Source organism: Dicentrarchus labrax, unplaced genomic scaffold (genome assembly GCF_905237075.1).
Source record: "Dicentrarchus labrax unplaced genomic scaffold, dlabrax2021, whole genome shotgun sequence".
NCBI classification, from domain to species: Eukaryota; Metazoa; Chordata; class Actinopteri; family Moronidae; genus Dicentrarchus; species Dicentrarchus labrax.
Window position 1 is genome coordinate 221,982 of NW_026136730.1, and position 24,558 is coordinate 246,539.

General features: G+C 41.1%; 1 protein-coding gene across 14 annotated transcripts in view; it reads right to left on the reverse strand.

The window, feature by feature from the left end:
• Positions 1 to 24,558, reverse strand: part of tnikb (TRAF2 and NCK interacting kinase b) — a 58,646-nt gene that overhangs the window by 9,490 nt on the left and 24,598 nt on the right. For 2 of the 14 annotated variants that reach the window (XM_051393296.1, XM_051393287.1), the window contains exons 13-30: positions 23,347 to 23,463; positions 22,538 to 22,624; positions 21,283 to 21,480; positions 19,809 to 20,105; positions 17,592 to 17,756; positions 16,129 to 16,368; positions 14,690 to 14,796; positions 13,117 to 13,232; positions 12,690 to 12,781; positions 12,143 to 12,166; positions 8,100 to 8,281; positions 6,352 to 6,466; positions 4,509 to 4,655; positions 2,873 to 2,981; positions 1,955 to 2,131; positions 1,722 to 1,865; positions 979 to 1,113; positions 714 to 814 (exon numbers count right to left, since the gene is read on the reverse strand). In XM_051393296.1, the coding sequence (XP_051249256.1) occupies positions 714 to 814; positions 979 to 1,113; positions 1,722 to 1,865; positions 1,955 to 2,131; positions 2,873 to 2,981; positions 4,509 to 4,655; positions 6,352 to 6,466; positions 8,100 to 8,281; positions 12,143 to 12,166; positions 12,690 to 12,781; positions 13,117 to 13,232; positions 14,690 to 14,796; positions 16,129 to 16,368; positions 17,592 to 17,756; positions 19,809 to 20,105; positions 21,283 to 21,480; positions 22,538 to 22,624; positions 23,347 to 23,463 (2,553 nt within the window). The remainder of the gene's footprint in view (positions 1 to 713; positions 815 to 978; positions 1,114 to 1,721; positions 1,866 to 1,954; positions 2,132 to 2,872; positions 2,982 to 4,508; positions 4,656 to 6,351; positions 6,467 to 8,099; positions 8,282 to 12,142; positions 12,167 to 12,689; positions 12,782 to 13,116; positions 13,233 to 14,689; positions 14,797 to 16,128; positions 16,369 to 17,591; positions 17,757 to 19,808; positions 20,106 to 21,282; positions 21,481 to 22,537; positions 22,625 to 23,346; positions 23,464 to 24,558) is intronic. The other 12 variants (XM_051393288.1, XM_051393290.1, XM_051393289.1 and 9 more) reach the window with 12 other exon arrangements.

Sequence of the window (24,558 nt, forward strand, 5' to 3'; positions counted from 1 at the left end):
ATGCCGTCTATTCTGGACTACTGTAGAAACATGGTGGACTTCACGGCTCATTCTAAGGTAACTAAAACATAAAGATTCCTATATTCAGGTGATTATACATTATTAAAAACATACCTATGAATATTATATTGCATTTCTGATAAGAGATCCTCCTAAATTCTACACACTGGACCTTTAAGTGACAGTAACACAATTTAAAAACACTGTTACAGGTAAAAGTCCGACACGTTTTCCTAGTAAAAGTACAGAAGTATTATCAGGAAAATGTACATTAAGTATCAAAAGGAAAGTGTTTGTTATGGAGGCAGAAAATCTTCATCTCATCAAGTGTTTTTGTCCATTTTTGAGTCCTAACTTTGCTGAAAGTCCTGAATAAAACAAGTGAAATCTGTTTCTAATTCCCATTCTTTGTAGAATCAATATCCTTTTTCCTGATTTGCATTTGAATTAAACAAAATTACGCCTGCAATTATTAATTTTCTTGCTGGTTAATTAGTCGGTTGATTTGATTACATGTTTTTTTAAGTCGTGTCTGCCTTAGGGTTTTTTCTTTGCCAGGCAACTTTTTTGAAAAGAAATTCTGTATCTCAGTAAATCTGTGTCCTGGATAAATAGATAAATTAATAAAAACTCTTGTTACCTCACATGTTCTCAAAAACAAAGGAGTCTTTTATCACCAACTCTTACCACCTCAAACACCTGACACATCTTACCTTGAAGGCCATAAACTTGTGGTAAGGTTTAGGCGCCCAGGCGTAGATCTCCACCGAGTTCTTCAGAGCAATCACCAAGAATTTAATCCTCTCATACTTCACTGCAGGAGGAGAGCAGAACGGAATAAAAACTGATATGTGGCAACAAATTTTGTTAATAATAATATTATTAATTAATAATAATAATAAAAAGTTTTTTGTCCCCATAATGTGAGTGTGTTAACAGGTTCATGTCCCCACAACACACATAAGCTTGTTTTCGTACCGACTTTATAGTGCACGCAGCCCTCCAGCTCCCCAACAGTGATCCAACCCTGTTTCTTTTCCACTTCAGGGTCGTTGTGTAATATCCTGTTCCTCAGCCAGGACAGGTAGTAAACACGCAACTTGTTCTTCTTCCCTGGTTAGGAAAGGAAACAAACAAAGGAAAACAGAGAATTCTTCTTAGCTGTAAATCTGTTTTCATGCACAGGTGTTTACATTTCAGGCATCGCTGACACTCGTCCAAAGTGACTTAATATTGCATCAGCGCCAAGAGCTGTGTTTCATCACCGACATCCAAGACATTCAAATTCAGTGAGTGCCTTATTTTGTGAAGGCAGGAATTCACCAACAGTCAACACAACATGGCAAAAATAGAAACATCTCCGTCATGTTCAACGTCTTGTTTTGTTTTCTATTCCTACTTGAAACCAGTGGGCAGCACTTGAAAATTAGAGAGACAACAGTAACCAAGGGAAACAGGAAACACTGGCGACACAAACAATAAGAAAGGATAAAAATGAGAAATCAACAAAGACAGCTGAGGAAAAAAGGAAAGATTGGAGCCTTCAACTGCTTCTCCAGCGGACTATAGACAACTCAAAGGCTGAGTGAAAATCCTCCCCGTCATAGATGGGTGTAAACGGGTTAAAAATGTCCTTATTTTGCATTTAACAGAACCTCAAAACTCCCTTGAACACAACCACAGATGCACTTAGGATATGGGGTTTTAAGAGGCATACCAACCTGAGATGGTGACCAGGACGTTGAGTCCCTCCAGGACGTCCATCTGTTGGAAGCGCCGCCGATTGATCAGATTGTAAACTTTCCCTTGACCGCTTCGATCCAGCAGCATCAGGCCGTTCTCCGTCCCCACCAGCAGATTAACTCCTGCACAAACACACAGACGTCTGGTTTTTTACCACCTGTGTAACTGCACGTGATTAATAACGTTGTTTTGAAGGTGTTAGGCGTCTCACCCCAGAGAGCAGCGCAGAGGATCTCGGAGTTGAAACGTTTCTTGTATTTGCGGATCTCGGGCGTGTCGCTGTGCGGTCGGATGTTGGTCGGGTTCACGTTGACCACAGAGATCTTCCTGGCCTCGTTGAGCCTCGCCTGCTCCTGCTCGTGCTTCAGCAGCTCGTCAGCAAACAGCGCTGCGGCACGACACAGAAAAACAACATTATCTGGTGTTTTTACTCACTGAACCCAAACTTTGTTATGTGGAAACAAAAGGAAATCAAAGAGGTTTTTATTGTCTTTATTTTAAGCTCTTTGGCCAGTAAATTCAAAAGAGGACGAACAGAAATGTAGCTTAAAGAATGAATTATTAACCTTAACGTAAGATTTGTTACAATTAGTTGATTCAACTAAAATCTTTAAAATATTCAGTACAGAGAAAACTTTGATTTTATGATATCTAACTCTGTAAATCTAAAAATAACAAAAAGAAATGTATGAAACAGCTAACTTTGTTAAAAAGGAACAGAAATACATTGTAATAAACAAATATTCCATCATCATTAACAATTGTTAAATTTAATTATTCAGTTCCAAACCTTGTTTTTTTGCTTGTGACACCTTAATATGAAGCAATTTCTTTATTTTTTTTAACTTTATATTGTTATTTCTTTACATAAAATGGGCTTCATAATAATCATCTTTATATTTCTCATGACACATTGTTACAGGTTGATGTCTATGAGTTGCAGTTGCAGAAGGTTTTCACCCTCTCAGACCGAGTTTTGTAGAGAAATAAACATAATTATGTGCAGCAGAAAGTTGTTTTTTCTTCTTTTTAACCCAATAAACGTCTCAAGGCCCCTTAGATACATCTTTTTGGGGGTCCCAACCACCAGGTGCAACACTGTGATGCCACACTCGGAGAGGAAATGTACCTGAGGCCGAGATGTTATCGTCGTCGTCAGTCGGGGAGGTCCCATACACCCTCGGATCAACGAACGGTGTGAAGGAAGCCTTGGAGCCTCCGCTGCTTCCCATCCCGTACTGCAGATCACACAAACACGGGACACAGTCAGTCACATGTTCGTCTGATGGTTCGTTAGTTTTGGGAAAAACTGAGTGAAACAGGCAACTGATAAAATAAAGGAAGTGCAGTGAAGACTTCGTGGTCACGGCGAGCCACAAAAACATCTTTTAAAGCAACTTTCAGTTTGTTTATTTCCTCCACAATAATGAAATCTGATCAGATCAGGACACTTCCACCTTAAACTCTCAGTGTTTCCTTTATTTTGTCAGCTACCTGTATCATGTGCTGAGGGGTGGAGGACACTTTCTGGAATCAGAGGCTGGAAAAATAGAGAGAGGGAGGGAGAAAGAGAGGGCTCAAAAAACGAGTGGATCAGGGAGGGAAGAAATCCAGTTTGTTCCATCTGTGGGGAAAACACTGGAGCCAAAGCGGGACGGATCTAAATAGAACAGGGCAGGAAATTAAAGGTGCCACGTGTTGTCATTTTTTATTCTCATGCTTCGAATCTCATTTCCTTTAAACCCTGTTGCTGAAAAATCATTATTATTTAGTAAACTAAGTCACATATTTGATGGATATTTCATATTATATTTAAAAACTGTACATTGAACCCAAACAGTGAACTCAGTAACTGCAGGAAGTTTGTGTAAAACCAGAGATTTGGATGAATTTTGAGCAGATTATTTCCTGTTTAGGGAACTTTTTTTTTACAATTCTCTGTCTGTATTCTGTATTTTTTAAAATAATTTTTAACAATCGTACAACCTTAATAAGGCTCAAATTCACTGCTTTCTTCTGCCTGATTGAAGATTTACTTTACTTTTCTTCCCAGAAGTGAACCAAATGCTGAGATATAGGCCTCATTTTCATTTAGTTTAAACTTTAAACTAAGCCTTAAAATAAAAAAACCCAGATTGGGAACCACTAAACTAGGTGATAAATTGATTGATAAAATGTATTTTCATATTTTATTAATTGTTTTACTCATTATTTAGTCATTTTTTGGGGGCGGCCCACCACGTTACGCCGTCCTTTGAACTTCTGCATTCGAATGGAAATAGCAGCCTTATTAAAATGTTTGCTGAAATGATGAAATCATGTGAACATATAATGGAAAGATTAGGTCTGTAATTGAAGTCGGTGTGTAAACGCTGCACTGAACTGAACTCTCACAAAGTTTACACAAATTAATTCTCAGCGTGAAGGAAACACTGATTAATCTGTAACTATTAGTCTAAGTCAAAAACTGTTCTACAGATTTTATCTTAAATTACTGATCTTCAACCTAAAAAAAACCCATAAAAATATCCAGTTTCAGATTAAAGTAAACCAGCTTAAGTTTACTGGTGTTTGTCTGGTGGCTGCTGGTAATTTCCCACCCTGATAGAGGACCAAACAGCTGGTTGGCGACAGGTTTGTGGGCAGGTGGGGGTGTGACGGGGTGAACAGGGTGAACAGGTGACAGGGTGCTGGTCTGTCAGGATCAGGTGCGGAGGGGGTTTCAAGCCGGGGAGGGCCGATAGTTGGGGTGCTGCTCCACCTACTTGGGCCCCAGAGGCGTCGCCAGGGGAGACCAGGGGGGAGGTGCTTTGCTGCACCAAATCGGGGAGATTGGCGTTGCCAGGGAACAGATTAGCGTTGCCTGGGAAACCGTTGCTGGCAGTTGAGCTCCGCCTCCGTTCCCTATGTTTCTGGAAAAAGAGAGAGAGGGGCGGGCTACTGTGCAGCGAGGCTGTGATTGACAGGTCATGTGACGGAGGGAGGAAGCTGCTGTGTGCGGGTGTGCTTGTTTTCGGGGGGGGCGGGCGGGTACTGAACCCAAAGGCTTTCAACAGAAGAAAGTAATCATTCATACATTTTATCTTAATCTTAGACAGTCATAATGACTTTTTGGATTAAAGCTCATTTTCTTTTCTTTTGCATATTTTTCCAGTTTGAGTGGAAAAGCTTCTGAAACAAAGACAGACCACCACAGGACCCTAAAACCTACCAATAAAACCCGGTTAACAACAAGATACAGCTTAAATAATACCAACAGTTGAGCATCTATTGGCAGAAATAGAATTTAATATTCATTAGTATGTTTTTATTAGTATATTTACCTGAATATATAAATCATTATGTTTTTGTTACCTTAAAAAGAGACATTTTTATATACACAGGTTCACCCGGTAGCAGGTCCTCTTCCAGGGAGGCCGCCATCATGAACCGCCATGTTTCTACAGTAGCTCAGAATGACTTTCGTGGCCACCGTAGTTTCTCCTTTCACCCTTCGGAAGGCTGAGCTGTATTCAAATGGCTGCAATCTGCAACTACACCACTAGTTACTACTAATTCCTGCACACTGATCCTTTAAAAGGAACTACGGAAACTACGGTGGCTGCAAAAAATCTACAGCCAGAGTTTGGTTTGTCCCTTCTGGGCTACTGTAGAAACATGGTGAACACTGATTCAGATGATTACACACTAATAAAAACATACCTATGAATATTATATTACATTTCTGCCAGTAGATCCTCTTAAATGTTACACACAGAAAATAAATCAGCAGTTTTTATTTTATGCTTTAAAAATGGCTTAAACAATTAATAGATGATCAAAATGGATAATCTATTAATTGTTTAAGCCATTTTTAAAGCATAAAATTTAAAGATTTCTCTTGTTGCTGGTTTATTTGATGGTTTTCTTGGTCTTTTTTATGACAGTAAACTAAACATCTTGAAAGTTTTCAATTGCTTGTCAGACAAATAATACCTTTCAATAAATATCAACTTGTGTTTGGGGAAACTGACAATCACTACCTTCTATAGTCTACAATAAATACATAATCAATGAAACTGAATCACCGGCTCATGAGCTGGAAAATAAACCAAATGCACTTAATTAAAGACGCCTAAATTTAATCTTATTACAGTTTGAAATTAATTAATTAATAGTCCGAATCCCAAATAATTAAACTGAGAACGGCTCAAACAACCACTGACGTCCAAACAGATGTTCAACCAACCAAAAGTCCAGAAACTTTTTGGTCGCACTGTATTTAATCCAGACAAACGAGTAAAAGCAAATTAAAAAATACTATTAAAAGAATCAAAATAAAAGTACAAAGAGTACATTTATGGAGATATTTTAGATCTTATAATCCAGCCTGAATCCTGAGTGTATTTTTAAAAACATCTGGGGAATATGTGTAGAAACGCTAACAAACGCCGACCCTCCACGCCCTGTGTGTGTGTGTGTGTGTGTGTGTTATTCACATTCACACACAAACAACAGGAAACAGCCAGGCATGCAGAGCTGGTGAATGAGCGTCCGAGCGTCAGTTTGTGTGGAGTCAGCGAGGCTCCGGTGCCCGGGTCAAAGGTCAAGAACTGAGAGGCGGCTCACCTCGCGCATCATCAGCGTGCTGTCCTGGGAGCTGTTCCCATACGAGTCGTCGTGGGTGTCGTTGTGACCTCCCATCATGCCGAAGGACTCGTTGGTACCTTGACTCGCTGCTGGCCTGAAACAGAGAAGTCAACATTTTTATTTTTATTACAAAATAACTAAAAATATTCTTTTAAATCTGCTGTTTATCCCCAAAAAAGCTCCAAAGTTCCTTACTAAACTCAACTTTATTTATATATATATCATACAAACATGCACATAAAAACAAAAATGAGCAGCAATTAAGGGCTAAAACTGAGTATAATAAAAAATAAAAGTCGATATAGAAATAAACACCAGTAACACACCAAATAAAGTAAAAACCAAACATTAAAACATAAAAACTAAGGCTATAACATAAAAACTACTGCGACTGCCACTCAAATATCCAGAGATAAAAACAGAAATGCACTCTCACTGCTGCTTTTATTGGACACATAAGGAACATTTAAGAGAAAGTCTCTGATGTATGGAGGAGCAAGGTCGTTTAAAGCTTTACAAACAAGTAAAAGAACTTTAAGATCAATTCTTAGAGACAGACTCTCAACTAGCTGTAGCTTTCTTATAGATTTTGGAGGTAATCCAGTAAACAGAGAACTGACTTTATTCCTAAAATGTAAAAGAAAAAGAGGCTGTTTTAATTACCGTGTTGAAATAAGAATTAGATTTTATCTAAAATCACATGTATGACGTTAGATTTAATCTTGGGTCCAAGAGATTATCCCTAATTTCACACTATTATCCCCCGAGTCTCGTTACATAAAGAAAGGCTGCTTTTAATTTCATTTAGCAAATATAAACCTTAAAGCTTCACTTTAAAAATGCAGGTGTATCTTATTCATTAGGTAATGTTGTCAGACGCGGTGCCACAAAGTGAAAAGTCTGTACTAATAAAACAAGATTAAGGTATAAAACATTGTAGTTTCTGGTAGTAAAAGGTACAAATCTTCCAGACGGTGACTTCCTTGTTGTATCTTATTTTGGTAAATTTAGATTTTAAAGGTGAGTGTTTTCTCAACTGTAAGAATTCAGTTTGAATCTGAACTGAAATAGTAATAATAATAATAATAATAATAATAATAAATAGGTAAACCTGCATTAATTTATTTATCTTTCAACTGCTGTTAGTTATTAGTTTGATTAATGGTTTAATAATGTGTGTATTGATTACTGAAACTGGCTGTAAATAGCTTCACCTTTGTGTGTTTTTAAACTACTTTACTAATTAAACCTGCTGTGTGTATAATTAATGGTGTTATTAATGACTCCTGATGAAACGGAGATCTGGTAGGGAGTGACCTCTCGTTGCTGATCACTCACGTTGTGAAAACGACTTCAAGTCAACAAACCAAGTGATCAAGTGCCCAAGAAAAGGGACTTAATTACAGCAATGCAGTCGTTGTAATTAACTCTCTGGCCACGCGTAACATCACTCACATCAAACATAGTAATCTGATCCATTGCTGATATAAAAATATTGATTAAAGCAGCTTTAAAGGTTCACACAGAATGCGACGAAGCCATATAACACAATATACTATACTTTAATATACTATATTTACATCAGATTATACAGGTTATATACAATAAAAATACAGAAAGTGCATGTGTTGGTGTGTGGGAAGCCAGTGTGGGATCATGCCCTCGTCCCCCTTTTGGTCGTGGGAGAAATAAATGTGTTTTATTGATCAGGAAACAGTAAGACTCACATGATGCGCGGTATATCGCTGACGGCCACGGATCCGTCGTTGGCTCCGCCCTCGCCCTCCTCGTCCTCGCTGCTGTGAGAGTCCTCGCTGGATGACGAGTAGTCCGTCACTTTGACAGGCGGGCGGCTGGTTTCCTCGCCCTGCCGCAGCTCTCGCAGCTCTTTGGCCAGAGCCGTCAGGTCCTGGAGGACAGCGGGACGACAAGGAGAGTCAGAGACTAATTATTTGAACTATTTGGGTTTTTTTTACTTCATTTAAACTCAAACTCTCAGAGTCGGTTGGGAAGAGTGATCCCTACTGAGTACAGATAACATCATGCAGTTGTCATCAAAGGTTTTAGAGTAAGTTGTTCTACATTAAAGGTGGCGTCAGTCATTCTGCTGATTGTTCTTTATCTTTCTCCAGAACGTCAGACCTTTTCAAATGCCTTTAAAAAAAAAAGGTTGTTGAGAGATTTGTCCATGTTTGTGAAGCTGTTTATAGCGTAAATATCTAATTCGGGCTCTGTGACAGCTGCAGAGACGCTCCGGTCGAAGGATGTACCGCCACGGGAGCCCGACTCTCTAGCGGGGATAGACTGATTGACATTTCATTAAAGTTTAGATCGATATCGTGCAGCACATAAAGTGTTTAATTAGCTGAGTAAAGTGTTGATTATAAAAATGTAATTGACCATTGAAAAGCAATTTACATTACATTACAATTACAGCTGATGCCATCTGACAGTTGCATTAACACATCAAGCATATATATATAAAGCATTCAACGTGCAAGGTGTCAAAGCATTTTAGTGCTGTTGATTAAAATCTAAATGTCTGTTCCTGATCGGTCCTTTAAATCTACAAAAGTATAAATACGCAAAGACAGAAAAAGAAGAAAATAAACTTTAAAAGGATGTAAACATCTGGAATAATCTAAAAGCTGACCTAGAAATAGAAATATTTAAAAATAAATTATATACGTTTTGTAGTAATTATAGTTCATTCAGAGTAGTTTACAATTAGGAACATAACATAATAAAATACAATAAAATTCAAATATAAACAGAAAAATAATAGACTAGAAGTACATTTTTAGTGCAGTTACAGCGTAATAAATTGCCCTTAATTTAATAATGAAAGTGTTTTTAAGTTAAACATTAGAGCTCATAAGCAGTTTGGGGGAGTAATGGATTACAAGTAACTGAATTACATAATCAGGATACAAAAAAAGGTAACATTTAGTACAAATGGGGATTATTTAGCAGGATTACAATTTTAAAATACATCAGTTTTTCTTTAAAAATACACATTGTTCTGTTGTTTTACAGATATTCTTCAATACTTCTTATTAATATTTATTTTCTCTTGTTTTTATCTGCACATTTGGTTGGTTGAGGTAATCCAAAAGTAACAGAAAGTAATCAGGTTACGTCACTTGAATATTGTGATACTTGGATCTGGTTACTGACTACATTGTTTAACAGTAATTGTAATGAGATTACATTTTTACAGTAACCCTCCCAACCCTGCTCACAAGGTCCTCAGGTTTCCTTCTGTGCAGCTTCAAGCTCATCAGAAATGTATTTTGGCTCCAATCTGTCAAAAACTTCATATATATTCATTTTTATAACCAACAGGAAGCCAGTGTGAAGGTTTACGACCCGGAGTAATGCGCTCTGGGTCTTGTTCTGCATTTAAACCCTGAGATAATTTTAATATGCAGCTTTAAAAAGAGGAGTTTTTTTTTACTATTTGTGGCACAATGCAAGTTGTTAGTAAGATTCTGTTTCCAGTTCAGCCACATTACTGAGCGTCCACTGTGGGGAGGGCAGCGAGCAGCAGGACAGTGCGGGGAGAAGAGGAGGGTCAGAGTACAGATGCCATCATGCGTCAGTGCAGGAGGGCCAAGGGTTAAAAGCTCAGGGCAAGGGGGGGGGGGGGGGCTTTAAATTCAGCCTCTGTGACGTCTCACAGCAGCAAAAAGAGCTGTGCATGTGAGAGGTTAAGTGACCAGGAAGTGGACGAGGTATGAGGGGAGCTGTGGGGGGGAGAGAGGGGCTTTTCTTACCAACTCCTCCTGATGAGAGAGAGAGAAGAGATAAAATGGGAGAAAGAGAGAGAGAGAGAGAGTGTGTGTGTGTGATAGGGGAAATGAAACATGAGAGCAGAGATGTCTGAAGTGATAACAGGAAGTAAGCGGATATACAACAGTGAGATGAAAAGGCGTGAATCCTACAGTAACCGATAACCCATCAATAACCGTTATCCAATCAGAGAGAGAAAAGAGAGGATTCAGGGGTGAGAGTGGGTTTTTATATGTTTGTCAGACTGGCTGTGTTAGCTGCCATGTTGGAGGTCTGTCGCTGTCTTTAATTTGGTTTAATCTTCATGTGGAGGTTAAATACTTTTATATATATTCTAAAAGGTTCAACTTGAGATGAAAGCAGCAACATCTCCGAGCCGACTGGGACTGATCAGAATAATCTGCCAGATGCTAAAAACCACATAAAATGTTGGTGTTACATAGAAAGTAAAGAAAGGCCACTGAGCTTTTCCCCCCATCTTGATTTTTGGGGTCAAAAATCTGCCTGATGCACCCGTGTGCTCATTTCACAGTGAAACAATGAAAAGCCTCGCAGTAAAGCCGCGTTGAGCTCTAAATTTGTGAGATTTATAATCCTACGAGGAAGGATTGTACGTCTCTGTTAAATCCCCATTATGTAACGTTTTCAACCTTAAAATAACTTTAAAATCGCTTTGAGTTGTAACAGGTTGAATGGTGCCTCTGTCCCGCGCACTGTACGCCTGCACAACGTAACGGGGCACAGCAGCGTCTACGGACACAGCTACGGAGATAAAAGTCGGGAGAAGAGTAAATCTTGGAGCGTCTTTTAGTCGTTCTTTCTTTGACCTTTAATGATCCCTGTAAGGAAATTCACTCTCTACATTTGACCCAACGTGTTCATGTGTTTGGGGGGAAACCCAGGCAGAACATACAAAGACCCTGCCCCTGCTGGGAATTGAACCCAGGACCTTCTTGCTGTGAGAAAACAGTGCTAACCACTGAGCCGCCTTACCGCTGTTAGAGAGAGCTCAGACAGACGGCCAGCTGGCCTTCTTGCTGTCGGACTATAAGTAATATTAGCCTTCTGTTGTTGCACTTGCTTGATGTTTGGCTGACTCTGTTGAGACGACGTTGTTTAAAAGGTAACTTCTGTATTTTCTAACCTGGAGTTTATTTCTGCGCACATGTTTTTGTGTAACAGGGACAACAAGTTTAGAATTTGTTCCAGTATTGAGTGAGAGCGCTGCAGCCGGCAGCCGTGAACCAGGCTACAATATAATCCTTGCAGTCACACACTGTTAGAATATGTCTGTTAAAAGTTCCTGTTTTCCTTTTGTGAGATCGGCTGTGTGTCTCGCTCCGGGAGAAGTCTTGTTTCTTTGGGATTAGTTCGCTCTCTCAACCCTCCGTTCCCACCATCCCAGCTTAATAATGGATTCTTACAGTAGAGAGACCTGGGTATTCACACAATTAGTGACCTTAACTTTACCTGAGTGGAACATTTGCCCAGTTTTCTCAACTGCAATAGCAAAAGTAACAATAGGAGTACATTTTTCAGGTTTCTGCAAATCAGAAACTGCGTGCGTCGACTCTCTGCACCTCCAGTTCCACATAGGTAGCTTCACCAAAATGCAGTTTGTCCTACATCCTTTAAAGGCTGAGTGGTATTCAAATGGTTGCCACAGTAGATGGCACTAAATCCCACACACTGGCTCTTTAACAGACGTACTGTACAATAGCCCCGTAAGGATGATGCTGTAGCTCGTTTTGTGGCTGCAGGCTGCACCGCGTCGCCCCATTCGTCACTCTGACACAAAAACATGAGAAAATAATAAAGTCCAGGTTGAAAAATACCCTTTAAGTTCCCCTTTAAGCTAAATGAGACTGCAGTGAACGGACCGGTGAGCACAGGGGGGGAAGAGAGATTTAATCGAGAGGTGGGAGAGATGGGGTGAGTCAGAGAGAGAGGGGGGTGAAGGAGGAGAAATGTCACTGACCTCGTCTACAGCTTTCTTATAGCTCTGAAGGTCGATGAGAGGAAGGATGGAAGAAAGGATGAAAGAGAGAGAGAGAGGAAGAGAGTGAAAATGAACAGCAACGTGGTTAGTTCAGAGAGTCAGTCTGTCAGAGAGTTTGTGTTTAAGACCGCAGCGGTGGAAGAAATACAATAAAAACAATGTTTAAATATTTAGTAAAATTAAACCTCTGCATCTAAATAATTAGTAAAAGGTACAACTGGATTATAATTATCGATGCATTAATTAATGTGTTCATCACTTTAATGGTGCAGCTATCTTAATAATAACACACCAGGGTTTATTAGCTGATTATATTTTGCTTTAATAATGTGAATCTGCAAACTAACTAGTAACTAAAGCTGTAAATGTAGTGGAGTAAAAAGTATATTGTATATAATATTATAATAATATATATGACTATGAATGTGCAGCAATTGAGTAGTTACACTCCACTACTGCTCTGTGTGTGTGTGTGTGTGTGTGTGTGTGTGTGTGTGTGTGTGTGTGTGTGTGTGTGTGTACTCACTGCAGGCCTGCTGGGTCGTGTCACCTCTCGCCCGTCATCTTTGGTCTCATGGGAAGAAAGTGTCGAGCCTTCAGTCTTAATGGCTGAATTACCTGAACACACAAACACACACATTTAGACTCTTTTACGAGGGTGAGGACATTTCTTTAAAAGTGAGGACATTTCTTTAAAAGTGAGGACATTTCTTTAAAAGTGGGGACATTTCTTTAAAAGTGGGGACATTTTAGGAAAGATAAATAATTTCTGGAAAGATTTGTACTTTTTTTTTTTACAATATGACATTTTTGGGAAATTGAGGACATTTATAATTTAGTAAAGTGAAGGCATTTGGGGAGAGTGAAGATATTTTTATATGAATGGAGGCCCTCACAAGTATTGTATGTGTGTGTGTGTGTGTGTGTGTGTGTGTGTGTGTGTGTGTGTGCACCTCGTTCATTGGAGCCTCCCTGGGAGCTGGGGGTGCTGGAGCTGGAGGAGCTGCCGCTGCTCGTCCTCTTCAGGGGCGTCTCCATGGAAACGTCGGTCCTCCGCAGGTCGGGGTTGCTACGGCAACACAAACACATCACTGTCTCATTCATGGAGGAAAAAATGCTGAAATTTCCTGCTCTGAACTAAAAATAAAAAACAAACACCAAAACGTCACACCTGCATTTCCTCGCCGCTAGAGTGTGTGTGTGTGTGTGTGTGTGTGAGTGAGTGAGTGTGTGAGTGTGTGTGTGTGTGTTTGTGTGTGTGTGTGTGTGTGAGTGTGAGTGTGTGTGTGTGTGTGTGTGTGTGTGTGTTTTCCCGGATTGTATGAGGCGTCTTCCTCCAGTGAGTGTGTGTTTGTATAATTTAAGAAACACCTTAATATATAAAAATATATATAAAAAAAATCAGTTGGATAATTTCTGCAGTTTTTCTCTTTTGTTCTCAATCAGAGAGGAAAAAAAGTTTAATTTCTCGAGATTCTTATTTAGTTTGTTTGGTTTCACGCTAACCAAGATAACCAGGGCTGTAAACAAAGGTCACGTGACTCACGAGGATTAGAGAACCTGCTCTGTGGACTGGGATTAGTCAGCGGGGAACAAAAGCTGGACGCTCCCTAGCCTACAGTAGAAAATATGTTAAATACTTCCTCCTTTTTAGGGCGCTGTCTCTTGTTATTTCCTATTTATTTTCTGTTACGTACCCTCAGTTTTGCCAGCTTGGTGGGTTTTCAGACTCTCTCAGCGACTTTATTTCTAATAAGCCAACAGCAACGATGTAGAATTCTAATTGGTGCATTTAAAGTCAGTAAACAGTAAGAAACCAAAGTGAAGCAGAGGGTCAGACACTATCTCAGGGGAATCACAGACTATTTCTTTAAATGTCCTTTTGATAAATATCACAGAATTATGGGAAATGCCAGAATTCATCATTTCACTGATGAAAGTATTTATATATTTATATATTGACACTATTACGAGCTGGGCGTCTGTGGGGAAATACCCGGGTGAAATGCAGCATTAAGTTACAGCTAATTCAAACTGAACATTTCCTTCTGCTGCAGCTTCACATTATTTAACTGCTCAAACACAGGATGACTTTTATTGTTTGTGTGTGAGCTCTGACGCCGGCTGCTCGCTATCATTCATCTAAAAAACGTCTACAAAAATGGTCATTTGCGACAGTTTTTGACAGCAGATCGGTTGGGGAATATAGCAGGAGAGTAATGAGCTGTTAGATGAAGCACTGCAGGCTGCACAGTAACGGTGAAACTGCATAACAGCATGAAAAACCGGTTAAAGTTGATTAATATATCCTGAGATCTGAGAGCATCTTGTCATTTTCTTAAGTATTAGTTTTCATAATGGATTAATTCCCATGTTTTTGTGTCTCTTCACACTAATATAAGCTAATAAAAAAAGGAAAATATGAAACAATAATAGGATAATTAGGCCTAAATCAGTTGTTTTATTTATTAAAGACTCCCTGGTGTACGGGTATGTGTGTACTATGTGTGTACTGTGTGTGTGTACCTAGCCCGTATGAGGTGAGCTCCAGCCCGAGGTCCCAGGCCAGGTCCATTTCCAGGAGAGTGCTTCCTGACCAGAGCAGGAGAGATGGAGGTCGTCCTCTGAGGAACCTGAGAAACACACAACATAACCGTCTGAGTCAGGACCTCCCGCATGTTTTTACGTCAGACCCTCTCCAACATAGATTTAGTTTTTTAGAAGGGACACTGTGTTTGAGTGCGATCTGGTACAGAGCTGAGAGCTACAGCAACACTGGCAGATCATTCTCAAGCTGTTCTCTGGACCCACGTTCAGGAGCCACTTTCCTACCGGGTACTGTAAAAAACCCCTGAGTTACTGGTGTATTGCAGACTGAACGAGCCGTTTACTGATCACTTTCTCAACTTGTGTGCAGTTAAGTTACATCACATACATATAGATTCTTATTACTAGAATTTAGGGACAGAAACCTACTTAAGTTTTTTAACAGCAAACACAAAATTTGGCCCTCAAACAGAACAAAAAAACTAACTTTTCCAGTTTTATTTCTTAAGCTGAAAAGTCTCTTTTTAAAAAAAAAAAGGGTGTTCAGACCGAAAACAAATCAAAGATTTTTAGGCCAGGGCCTCTTTGCAGCACTACAGAACTTCATTATAAAGCTGCTTGTCACTTTTAACTTTATCAAAAAGCTGCTGAAATTTGGGTATTGCACTTGGCAAGATTGCGATTTGGATAATGTTGCGATTAATTGTGCAGCTCTATCTTGCAGGGCCAGACTGTATGCTGTTCTTGACATCATATGGTGGGCCAGAGGAGGGGGGATGGAGGGCCAGCAGTTTGAGATCCCTGCTTGAGGTAATGTAGTGCAATTTGAAGTAAAGGTGCGTCGGCATGAGTACAAAGACAAATAACTACAGTCGGTGTATTGTTTGTTTGTTTGTGGCACAGTCTGAAATAAACGGTCCTGCTGTCATATTGTGCAACTAAAGCCAGGTGAAAATCTGCTTTGCACTGATCTGAACACCCAACCCTTATACAACAGACATATTTTAATAGAAGACATAAAACACAATGCTGAGCTGACAAAAACATCATGTCATCATTTTCTACATGCAAAATCCAGGCCACAACTTTAGTAAAGTAAATTCTCTCAGAGGAGGTTTAGTTTTTAGTACAAATAGATTTGTTTTATGCATATTTGCACAGTTTTTCGTCCATTATTGTTATTTCTTTTACTTTATTGCAGCTGGTGGCCTTTGTGATTAAAATCAATAAAATGAGATCAACACAACATCTGCTCTAAAAAATAACACAGAAACATCAGATATGAGGAGAAACTCCCAACAGACACAGAAACTAAAGTTCACACAGAAAACAGAAACAGAATTAAGACAAAGAAAAGCTTCAAGCCACGAGCGTTAACACACACACACACACACACACACGTCGGGGCATGCAGAGACCTTGGGGGGCATGTCGTCGTCCTGACGCAGCCAGGAGCTGCGGTCCAACTTGTCGAGGGGGGGCGCCAGGCGGGAAAGGGGCGGGGGAGGAGGGGTGTCGGAGGTGGGGTCGGAGTTCTGCCGGGGCATGGGAGGCCGGGAGGGGGAGGGCGACGCTGAGGAGGAGGACACGCCGTGGGGGTCGTACAGAGACTGGGACCCTGACAGACCGTGACTCTTCACCTGCACCAGGTGGGCCATCTGGATACACACACACACACACACACACAGGCAGGAAACAGGCAGGGTTGAGGAGGAAGAGCAGGATCAGGATCCGGGTTCACACAGTGCGGATCAGGATGAAGGATGCAAGTCAGGAGGGGGAAATAATGCAGGAGGAGTGAAGAGGAGGAGAGAGATGAGGTGAGAAAGAAGGAGAGGAAAGGTGAGAGACACGTGCCTCAGGGTGCGTTCACACCAGTCATCTTCAAAAGCTGGAGTTGTTTGGCTCCTTTGGTTCAGTTATATTTCCTCTAACAACCCTGAAACCCTGGAGTCTCCGTCCTGCAGTGAGAGAACTACTGTGTGTGTGTTTTTAACAGAATGAATATCAACATCTACAAGCACAGCTCCTCCTGCTTGTAAAGCTCAGTGGTTTCTTCGTGTCTTATTAAATAATAACAACACCTGAGAAAAACTACCCCAGAGAGGTTCCACAGCTCCTTTCAGGTCCTGCCGAAACACCTACACCCTGCCAGGTGAAATCCACAATGAGACCCAGTTCATCCAGCAGTTGGACCGGTAACTTAAAAGCATTTTTACCACAACACTGTGACACACGCATCCTCGCCTACACTGCACCAGCCCGCCTAAGAATCTCTTTATTTTTGCTACAAGCCAAACACACAACTTAAATCCAGACCTTAAATTAAGTCATTTAATCAAGAAAGTTTAATATTGTGAATATACAAGAGGTGCATTGAAATCAATAATCTACAGGCGTCCAGGAAGCTTTACTGTAGTATTGAAAAGGCCATAACAGGCAGGTTTTTAAAACAGTCCCACAAACTCAGATTTGGAGGCTTTAATCTCACCTTTCATTTAATGAAACCGAACAGAGCTACATCATCTGCAAAAAGTAGAGCTGCAATCCCAAAATCACAACAGCAGACGCTCCTTGGCTCTCTCTTGAGATGCTGTCCATAAAAATCTGAATTGATGAAAAGGGGGGGCAGCCACCCCCACATTACTGCTGACACCAGTCTACCTGTCTGATCTCCAGACCACCTACAGATAATCCTTCACTCAGACTTTTCCAGCAAGCTTAGAGGTCACGATCTGAAAACTACCACAAACTCACCTTTTCTACTTTCAAACAGACCAAACTCCAAAGTGTGATCGCACCCTGAGGGATGTAAGTTTGTGTCACATGCTCTCTCACACACACACATACCCACACCCACATAAAGACTACAGACACACACCTGCGGCTCGACGGAGCGGTGCATCGGCGGGGTCCGGGCCTGCTGGATGCCTCCGCTGCTGAAGGACTCAGAGCGCGGCGGCAGCGACGGGTCCGAGATCCGGTTGGAGACTTTATGCTGCAACGCAGGAGAAGTCTGTCTGTTCATCTTATAATGCTCCTCCACCTGACACACACACACACACACACACACACACACACACACACATCAGATCACAGTCACTCAGCATGCAGTGTTTATTTCATAGTCTCCTAATGATTTGTGTGGTAAGACCTCCAGATTTTGGATCTCTAGCCTTAAAATTAAAGTGTATAAGAATAAAATTGCTTTTTCTAAACAGTGTTCATCTGCTTTTAGAGTGGAACATTGTGTCTGTGTGTGTGATGGAAATATTTCTTCCTCTGAAGCTTCGAGGGAAATCCTGAGAGGCTGAGGTGAGGGTAGACCTATCTGTACAGAGTGTGTGTTTCTATGTGTGTGTGTGTGTGTGTTTCCATGTGTGGTGTCCAGAGGGAGACAGACTGATATAGCTACAGCTGCCCTACATCAGCCCACCAGCTGCCACCAGAGGGCAGGCCTGGAGATCTGCCCTAAATGTGTGTGTACACACCGGGGAGGGGCGTTCACATGTAAGTGTGTGTGCTCGTGGCCTTAATTTATGGTGATGAGAAGACCAGCAGAGTTCAAATATGGAGCACCGACCTGCATTTTCTACACTCACGTCTTCCTTAGACAAAACACACACTGGTGTTACTTTACTGAACGAAACGTGGAGATTTTAAAAGTTATAATATACATGTAAACACACTTTCAACATCCTAACAATGACAAATAATAAAAATAAAAAGAAAGGAGAAGACTTAAAACCTGGAATTCAAGAGACTCCTGGTCAGTAAATGAACATAAACAAAGCCTGAAAGATTAATCTCATGTTAATTTGAGTAGTTGAAGTTAGTGCCCATTAGATATACAATCCCATATTAACCACAACATGCAATAAAACAGCAGCTCTCAACCAAACTGGAACAAACAGACGTTTACTTGCGTCTCACTCTTTCAACCAATCCAGGATTAAAACTCCAAGACCAAGTTGATATTCTTAACTTTACAAGAAATGTAATTTTATATTCTAATCATGGTGATAAAACCAACAGATTGAGAGCCACTGCGGTAAAAGTTCAACCTGCAACACCCAGTCAGTGTCAGTAACCTGTAAAATGCAATGTGAAAGTTAAACATACAGACGATTTCGAGAAGATTAAAGAGCGGAGGAGGAAACAGGAGAGAAGAAGAAAAAGAACAAGGCACTTGGAAAAATGGAAATGGGTTCTGAGAACAGTCTAGAGGATATCACTTCAGTGGCAGTTATGGCACTTTTCTGCCTGTGGGTTGTTCCAACACTTTGGTCCAGACTGAAATACCTCAACAACTCTTGGACAGACTGCTATGAAATCTTGAAACTGAGGATCCACCATCCTGTTTAAACTCAGAGACCCTACCTCACAAATAAAAAAGAAAATATAAGAGGAAACATATTTTGTAGACTTTTGCTTGAGAAATAATTCTTCAAAATCATTAAGTAAAATAAAACTGTGAGTAAATCATGTCGTGGATTGTGTATCATTATACATCTAGACTTTGGTGATCCCCTTGACGTTCCTTCTAGCACCACTGTGAGGTTGACATTTGTAGTCATTTCTGCCCCACCCTGGATGAACAAACAATTTTGGTGATCCCTTCTCTTTCCATATGGTGAGATCATCAAGTCAAAACCTCAATTTGTGGAATACTTTGGGTTGTTGTTTGGTAATTAGCACAAAAGTAACAGCATGGTAAACACACCTGCGCGTTAACATTGTCATTGTAGGACTGCTGACATAAAAAAATATGATTCAGTGCTGTTACACAACAAGTGGGAGTCAGTATTTGGAAAGAAAGTGGTTGGAAGCAGTGACAGCACAAATCAAAGAGGAAATTAATCAAAAGGTCCCCGTGAGAAATGAGAAAGGAAAAAGTCCACATTATCATTTCTGCCGCGAGCCCAGAGTTAATGCGTGTGAGTCCGCCTGGTTAGAGAAATAAAAATGTTAAGAGTGATTTAAAAGGAAATCATTCCCCCAGCCAGGGTTAGTCAGTAAGTCAGCCTGCACAGACTGCAGGATCAAACAGAGGAGGGAGAGAATGAGGAGCACAGAGTCTGTTCATCCTCCGACTGACCCGGCGGCTGGGGCTCCGGCCCCTGAAGTCAGGGCCCTTGTCCAGGCTCTGCCGGCGCATCACCGGCTGAGAGGAGCTGGGGTTACGTTCGGGGACACAAGTGACACGGATTCGAGGCACGTTGGGGTTATCCCTGGAGGGACTGACGTGTGCGGGGTAGGAAGGCGGGCGGGAGCGGCGAGGTTTGTAACCGGGGAGTAAGAGGAGGTTGTCGAGGTTGACGTCTCGCGTCTCTCTGAAGGAGTGGTATTTCTTGGGAGGGATGCGAGGCGAGTTGCTCTGAGCTCGACGCATCACCTGGAGAGCAAGGTTGTTTACAAGAGAGCGGACACATGAACGTGTGCACAGCAAAACAAACAAACGACTTCTTTCAGGAGTTTTCTAGTTCAGTGGACCTCCATGACACACAGCCTTCTTTGTCACGTCTAAAGAGCCAGAACAGTTGATAAAAGCAGATTTTACACTTTATTTAATTCTGTAAAAAAGTTAAATATACATTATTGGAATGAAACATTTACTAAAGTATCACATTAAACACACAGGAGGAGTTTCACAGCTTTGGCGTCCTGCTGTTGCACCTTAAAAACAAACAGAAAACTGTCATTTGAAGTGTCATCACAGACGATACCTGGAGGGCAGAAGAACTCCACAAAGACAACACAAACAAACACACTGTTAACCTCCAGGGAGCCTGAACCAGCAACTCTTACAACAACCAATCAGGGCGTGTTTGTGTTCTTATGTTGAGTTTACAACCGAGTGGGCTTTGTCATTGTGGCTGAACAGCTGTTAGCGGCGAGCTGCTCGGTGGGTTCAGTCTTGTTCTCACTTGTAAACCTGTCTTCTGTCTTTTGTTTGCAAAGCTTCACCTGAGTCTCTGCACACACAGAGAGCTGCCTCTGAACCTGTGTGTGTGTGTGTGTGTGTGTGTGTGTGTGTGTGTGTGTGTGTGTGTGTGTGTGTATGGAAGAGGAAGATTGTCCACCATCAAGAAAACACTAATTTCTCTCCTTTATTTTCTCGAAAAAAGTAAAAAGTCGCATTAATTTACTGTCTTTTTCTGATTGATTCTTAAAGAAAAAAATATTATTATGTACATTTGTTTTTTTTATTTATCTTCGTAATATCCCTTCTTTGGTTGACTGTTTTTTTCCTTGTTTTTAAGCGTTATTCCAAATCATTTTAATTTACAGACTGTATAAAATTCTTCACCTGATCAAGTTCTTGAATATTAAATCTTCATTATTTCTTAAAAGTGCAGTGCAGGGAATATTTCAACCTGTTTAAACCTGCGTCATTCATCAATTTGTCTCAAGAATAGAATCAAATTGAGACAAATCACAACAAGATCAAGAAAAATGACTCTTGTGTGTTAAAATGTTGAGAAAATAAGTTCATAAATCAGTTTCTAACATAAATCCTCGTCTATAATACCTCCTCCGTGTGTGTGTGTGTCTCAGGCTGTGCATGCTACCTCTTTGGCCCAGGCGGGTTTGTCGTTGCTGCCGGGCGCCTGGTCTTTGTAATGGTACAGCTGCTTCTTGTCCTGCGGCGGTCGCTGCGGCTCCTGCTGCTGCTGCTGCAGTGACACCAGGTACGCTCGCTCCTGCTGCAGCTGCCTCTGCAGCCGCTCGGCCTGCCGCTGCTCCTCTATCTGCTTCCTCTTGTACTCCTGAACAAACAGGACGAGAGGAAAGACGGCAGGTAAACGGGGGGGGGGACAAACTGAAATGAACACGTGGAAAGTCGACTGACCTTTGCCATGAAAATCATCTTAAATCTACTTCAAATGCTGCCTGATACTTAAGTTAACACAATTTAACAAATGAATACAGTTTATGATTCATGTGGCCCTTTAAAGGTTATATATATGAGCTATTATCTATGTAAAGGTTCAGTGGAGTCATGGTGTCTCACTCCCTCTGCCTGTGTTGTATCGCAGCCTCTCTGTGGTTTGTTTCCATAGCCGGTCTGCTCCGAATGAAACTGCTGTTTTTATCATCTACGTCGGTGAATTAAGGATTTATTTCCACCAAACCAGAGTTGGTGATTGTTGGAAACACTAACAGAGACGCTTTTAATCAGTTTTATTCTGTTTCTGTCCACTTTGAATGAAGTCATGATGTTGAGCTGCGAGGTAAAATTGCTGTTTTTTTCTATGGAGTCTGGTGGCAAGCGACATTATGGCGGTTTCTGGCAGAGTTTTTAGTGTGTTTTCTGATTATCTGCTCGGTAAAACCACTGGTTTTGTCACTGGAGTCTGGTGGGCGTAGCACCGTCTACTGCGACATCTAGTAGTAAATGGATTGTAAATAGATAGGTCAGGTCAGAGGTCGGGCATTTCTCTGAGCTGTGTGTGAAAGTCTGCAGCAACCGATGTGAGTGTGTGTGTGTGTGTGTGTGTGTGTGTGTGTGTGTGTGTGTGTGTGTGGTCTGTCTGGTTTGATGTCATTTCAGTACCGTCAGCCATCAACTGACACGTCTGAATTTATTGATTTATTGATTTTATTGAACTTTTTAAAGGAGGAAAAAGCTGATGTGTGATTCTTTCTTGCGTCACCACACACCTACAACTCCCATGCTGTTGCCACGGTCACCAACCTTTGAGCTGTTGTCACGGAAAACCTTGTCCCATTAATAGTTAATGACGGTGTGTGTGTGTGTGTGTGTGTGTGTGTGTGTGTGTGTGTGTGTGTGTGTGTGTGTGTGTGTGTGTGTGTGTGTGTTACCAGCAGTAAAGCTTGCTCCTGCAGGAGCTGCTGCTGCAGGATCTCCAACTGTCTCTGTTCCTCCTCCAGCTGTCTACGGATGTACTCCTAACCAATCAGCCCCCAGGGTCAGCAGGAGACGCAGCCAATCAGAGAGCAGCGAGGCGGGCGAGAAGCAAATCGGAGCCCAGGCAACCAGTGACATCAGAAGAGCAGGAAATAGGAGAAAAAGGAAAATGAACGAGGAGGACAGAGAGTAGATTCATTGAAGAGGTGTGAAAGTAGGGATTTAGTCAGAAATAGACGAGGAGATGAAAAGAGAGAAGCAGCAGGGGGCCGTAATTAGTAGAACAGGAAGACATGCTTATTATCGGAGGAATGATGTTAAAGATCAGCATGAAATCAGCTGTGCGAGAGGTAGAAATAGCAGAAAGAGAGCGCTGCACCGCAGGAAAAGTTAACTATTAGTCATGCAGTCGGTTGAAAAGCCTCCTGTCTTCTCTTTTATACTGTAGTATTCCATGTTTGAGAGATTCTTTCTTTTCCTCCTCTTTGTGAGAACATTGAACCCAACTGCACCAAACTCTACCAGTCTGATCTACCAGGCACCTTTAAACACTTTATTGATTATACTGATTCAGAAAACTGCGCAGCTAGTTTTTTTTGAGGGACCTGAAGACTCTCAGAGTTAGAAAAATGTGTTTGATGATTTTGTATCACACGAGGAGATGAATGGGGTTGAAATGGGAAGGTTATATCAGTTTTAGGAAGCCACGCCTCTCTGGATGACAGCTGTGACGTAACGCCTGTGGGGTCAGGTGTTTTCCTACCTGTTCTCTCTCGGCGTGCCTCCGCTCCTCCTCCCGGCGGAGCTGCTCCATCTCTTCGTACCTCCTCCTCTGTTCGCGCTCCTGTTGCTTCCTCATCTCTCGCTCCCGGCGCTGTTGCTGTAGGTGGAGAAGATTTTACACAACAACGCTTCAGCTCTCTCTGTTTGTGTGTGTGTGTGCGTGTGCGTGTGCGTGTGTGTGTGTGTGTGTGTGTGTGTGTGTGTGTGTGTGTGCACATCAGGTGTGTTTCCTTGGCATTTGTATAAGTGCTAATATCACAGGTGTGGTGGGTTTTTTGCATGGAAGACGAGTCATTTTATAATCAAAGCTGAGATGTTTTTTTTTAAAGGTGAAAACAGACAGAGGGTAAAAGAGGCAGACATTCTCGATTATCACACGTGATGTTAAGGTGTTAACTCTCAGTCTCCATCAGCAGCTCTTTTTCAGGTGTCTTTTATCTTTCTAAATACTTCAAGATTGATTTTTTATGCACCTATTACACAACCTGGTACAACAACCCTTAAAGCACTGATTTACTTGCATTTAGATCTGACCTTACGGGGCATAAAAGTAAAGTTTGGAAGTATTTCTAAAAAGTAGAACGTGCAGTGGAAGCTATGTCACATTAATCTTGTGTGTCAGAGAACAAACAGGTTGTATGATTAACCATTTGGGGATTAAGCACAAGGAGAAAATAACAAGCAGCCTCTCATTCGCTATGGCTGCACAGTTAATCTAAATATGATAGAAAACAGAATTATAATGTTTTACAGACATCAACAAATGTCACATCTTCATGATTTTAGCAGGTAAGTATAAGAACAACATACTTGTTAGTAAAAATTAAGTATATCATGAGCCATTTCCCACTTTCATATGTTTAAACCACCTTCACAGAAGCTGTTGTGTCACCATAATCTGATATGTATGAACAGTTTTCTGTAATTTTATCATTTCTGTGTAACATAAAAGTCACTGTTGCTTTTTGTTATACTGTTGTTTCCTGGGTGCATGTATGTATATATGTGTACATGTTGTTTTATTCTATTTTATGTTATTCTGCTCTAACTTTCTGTATCTTTTTCTATGTTTGTAGCATGAAGGGTTGTACATTAAACCTTCACATGACGAGCTTTCAACCCAGGAACCGTTTCAAGACCTTTATTGTGAAGCTCCTACAGGGAGTCTTTTTCCACAGAGGCTAGCAACAGA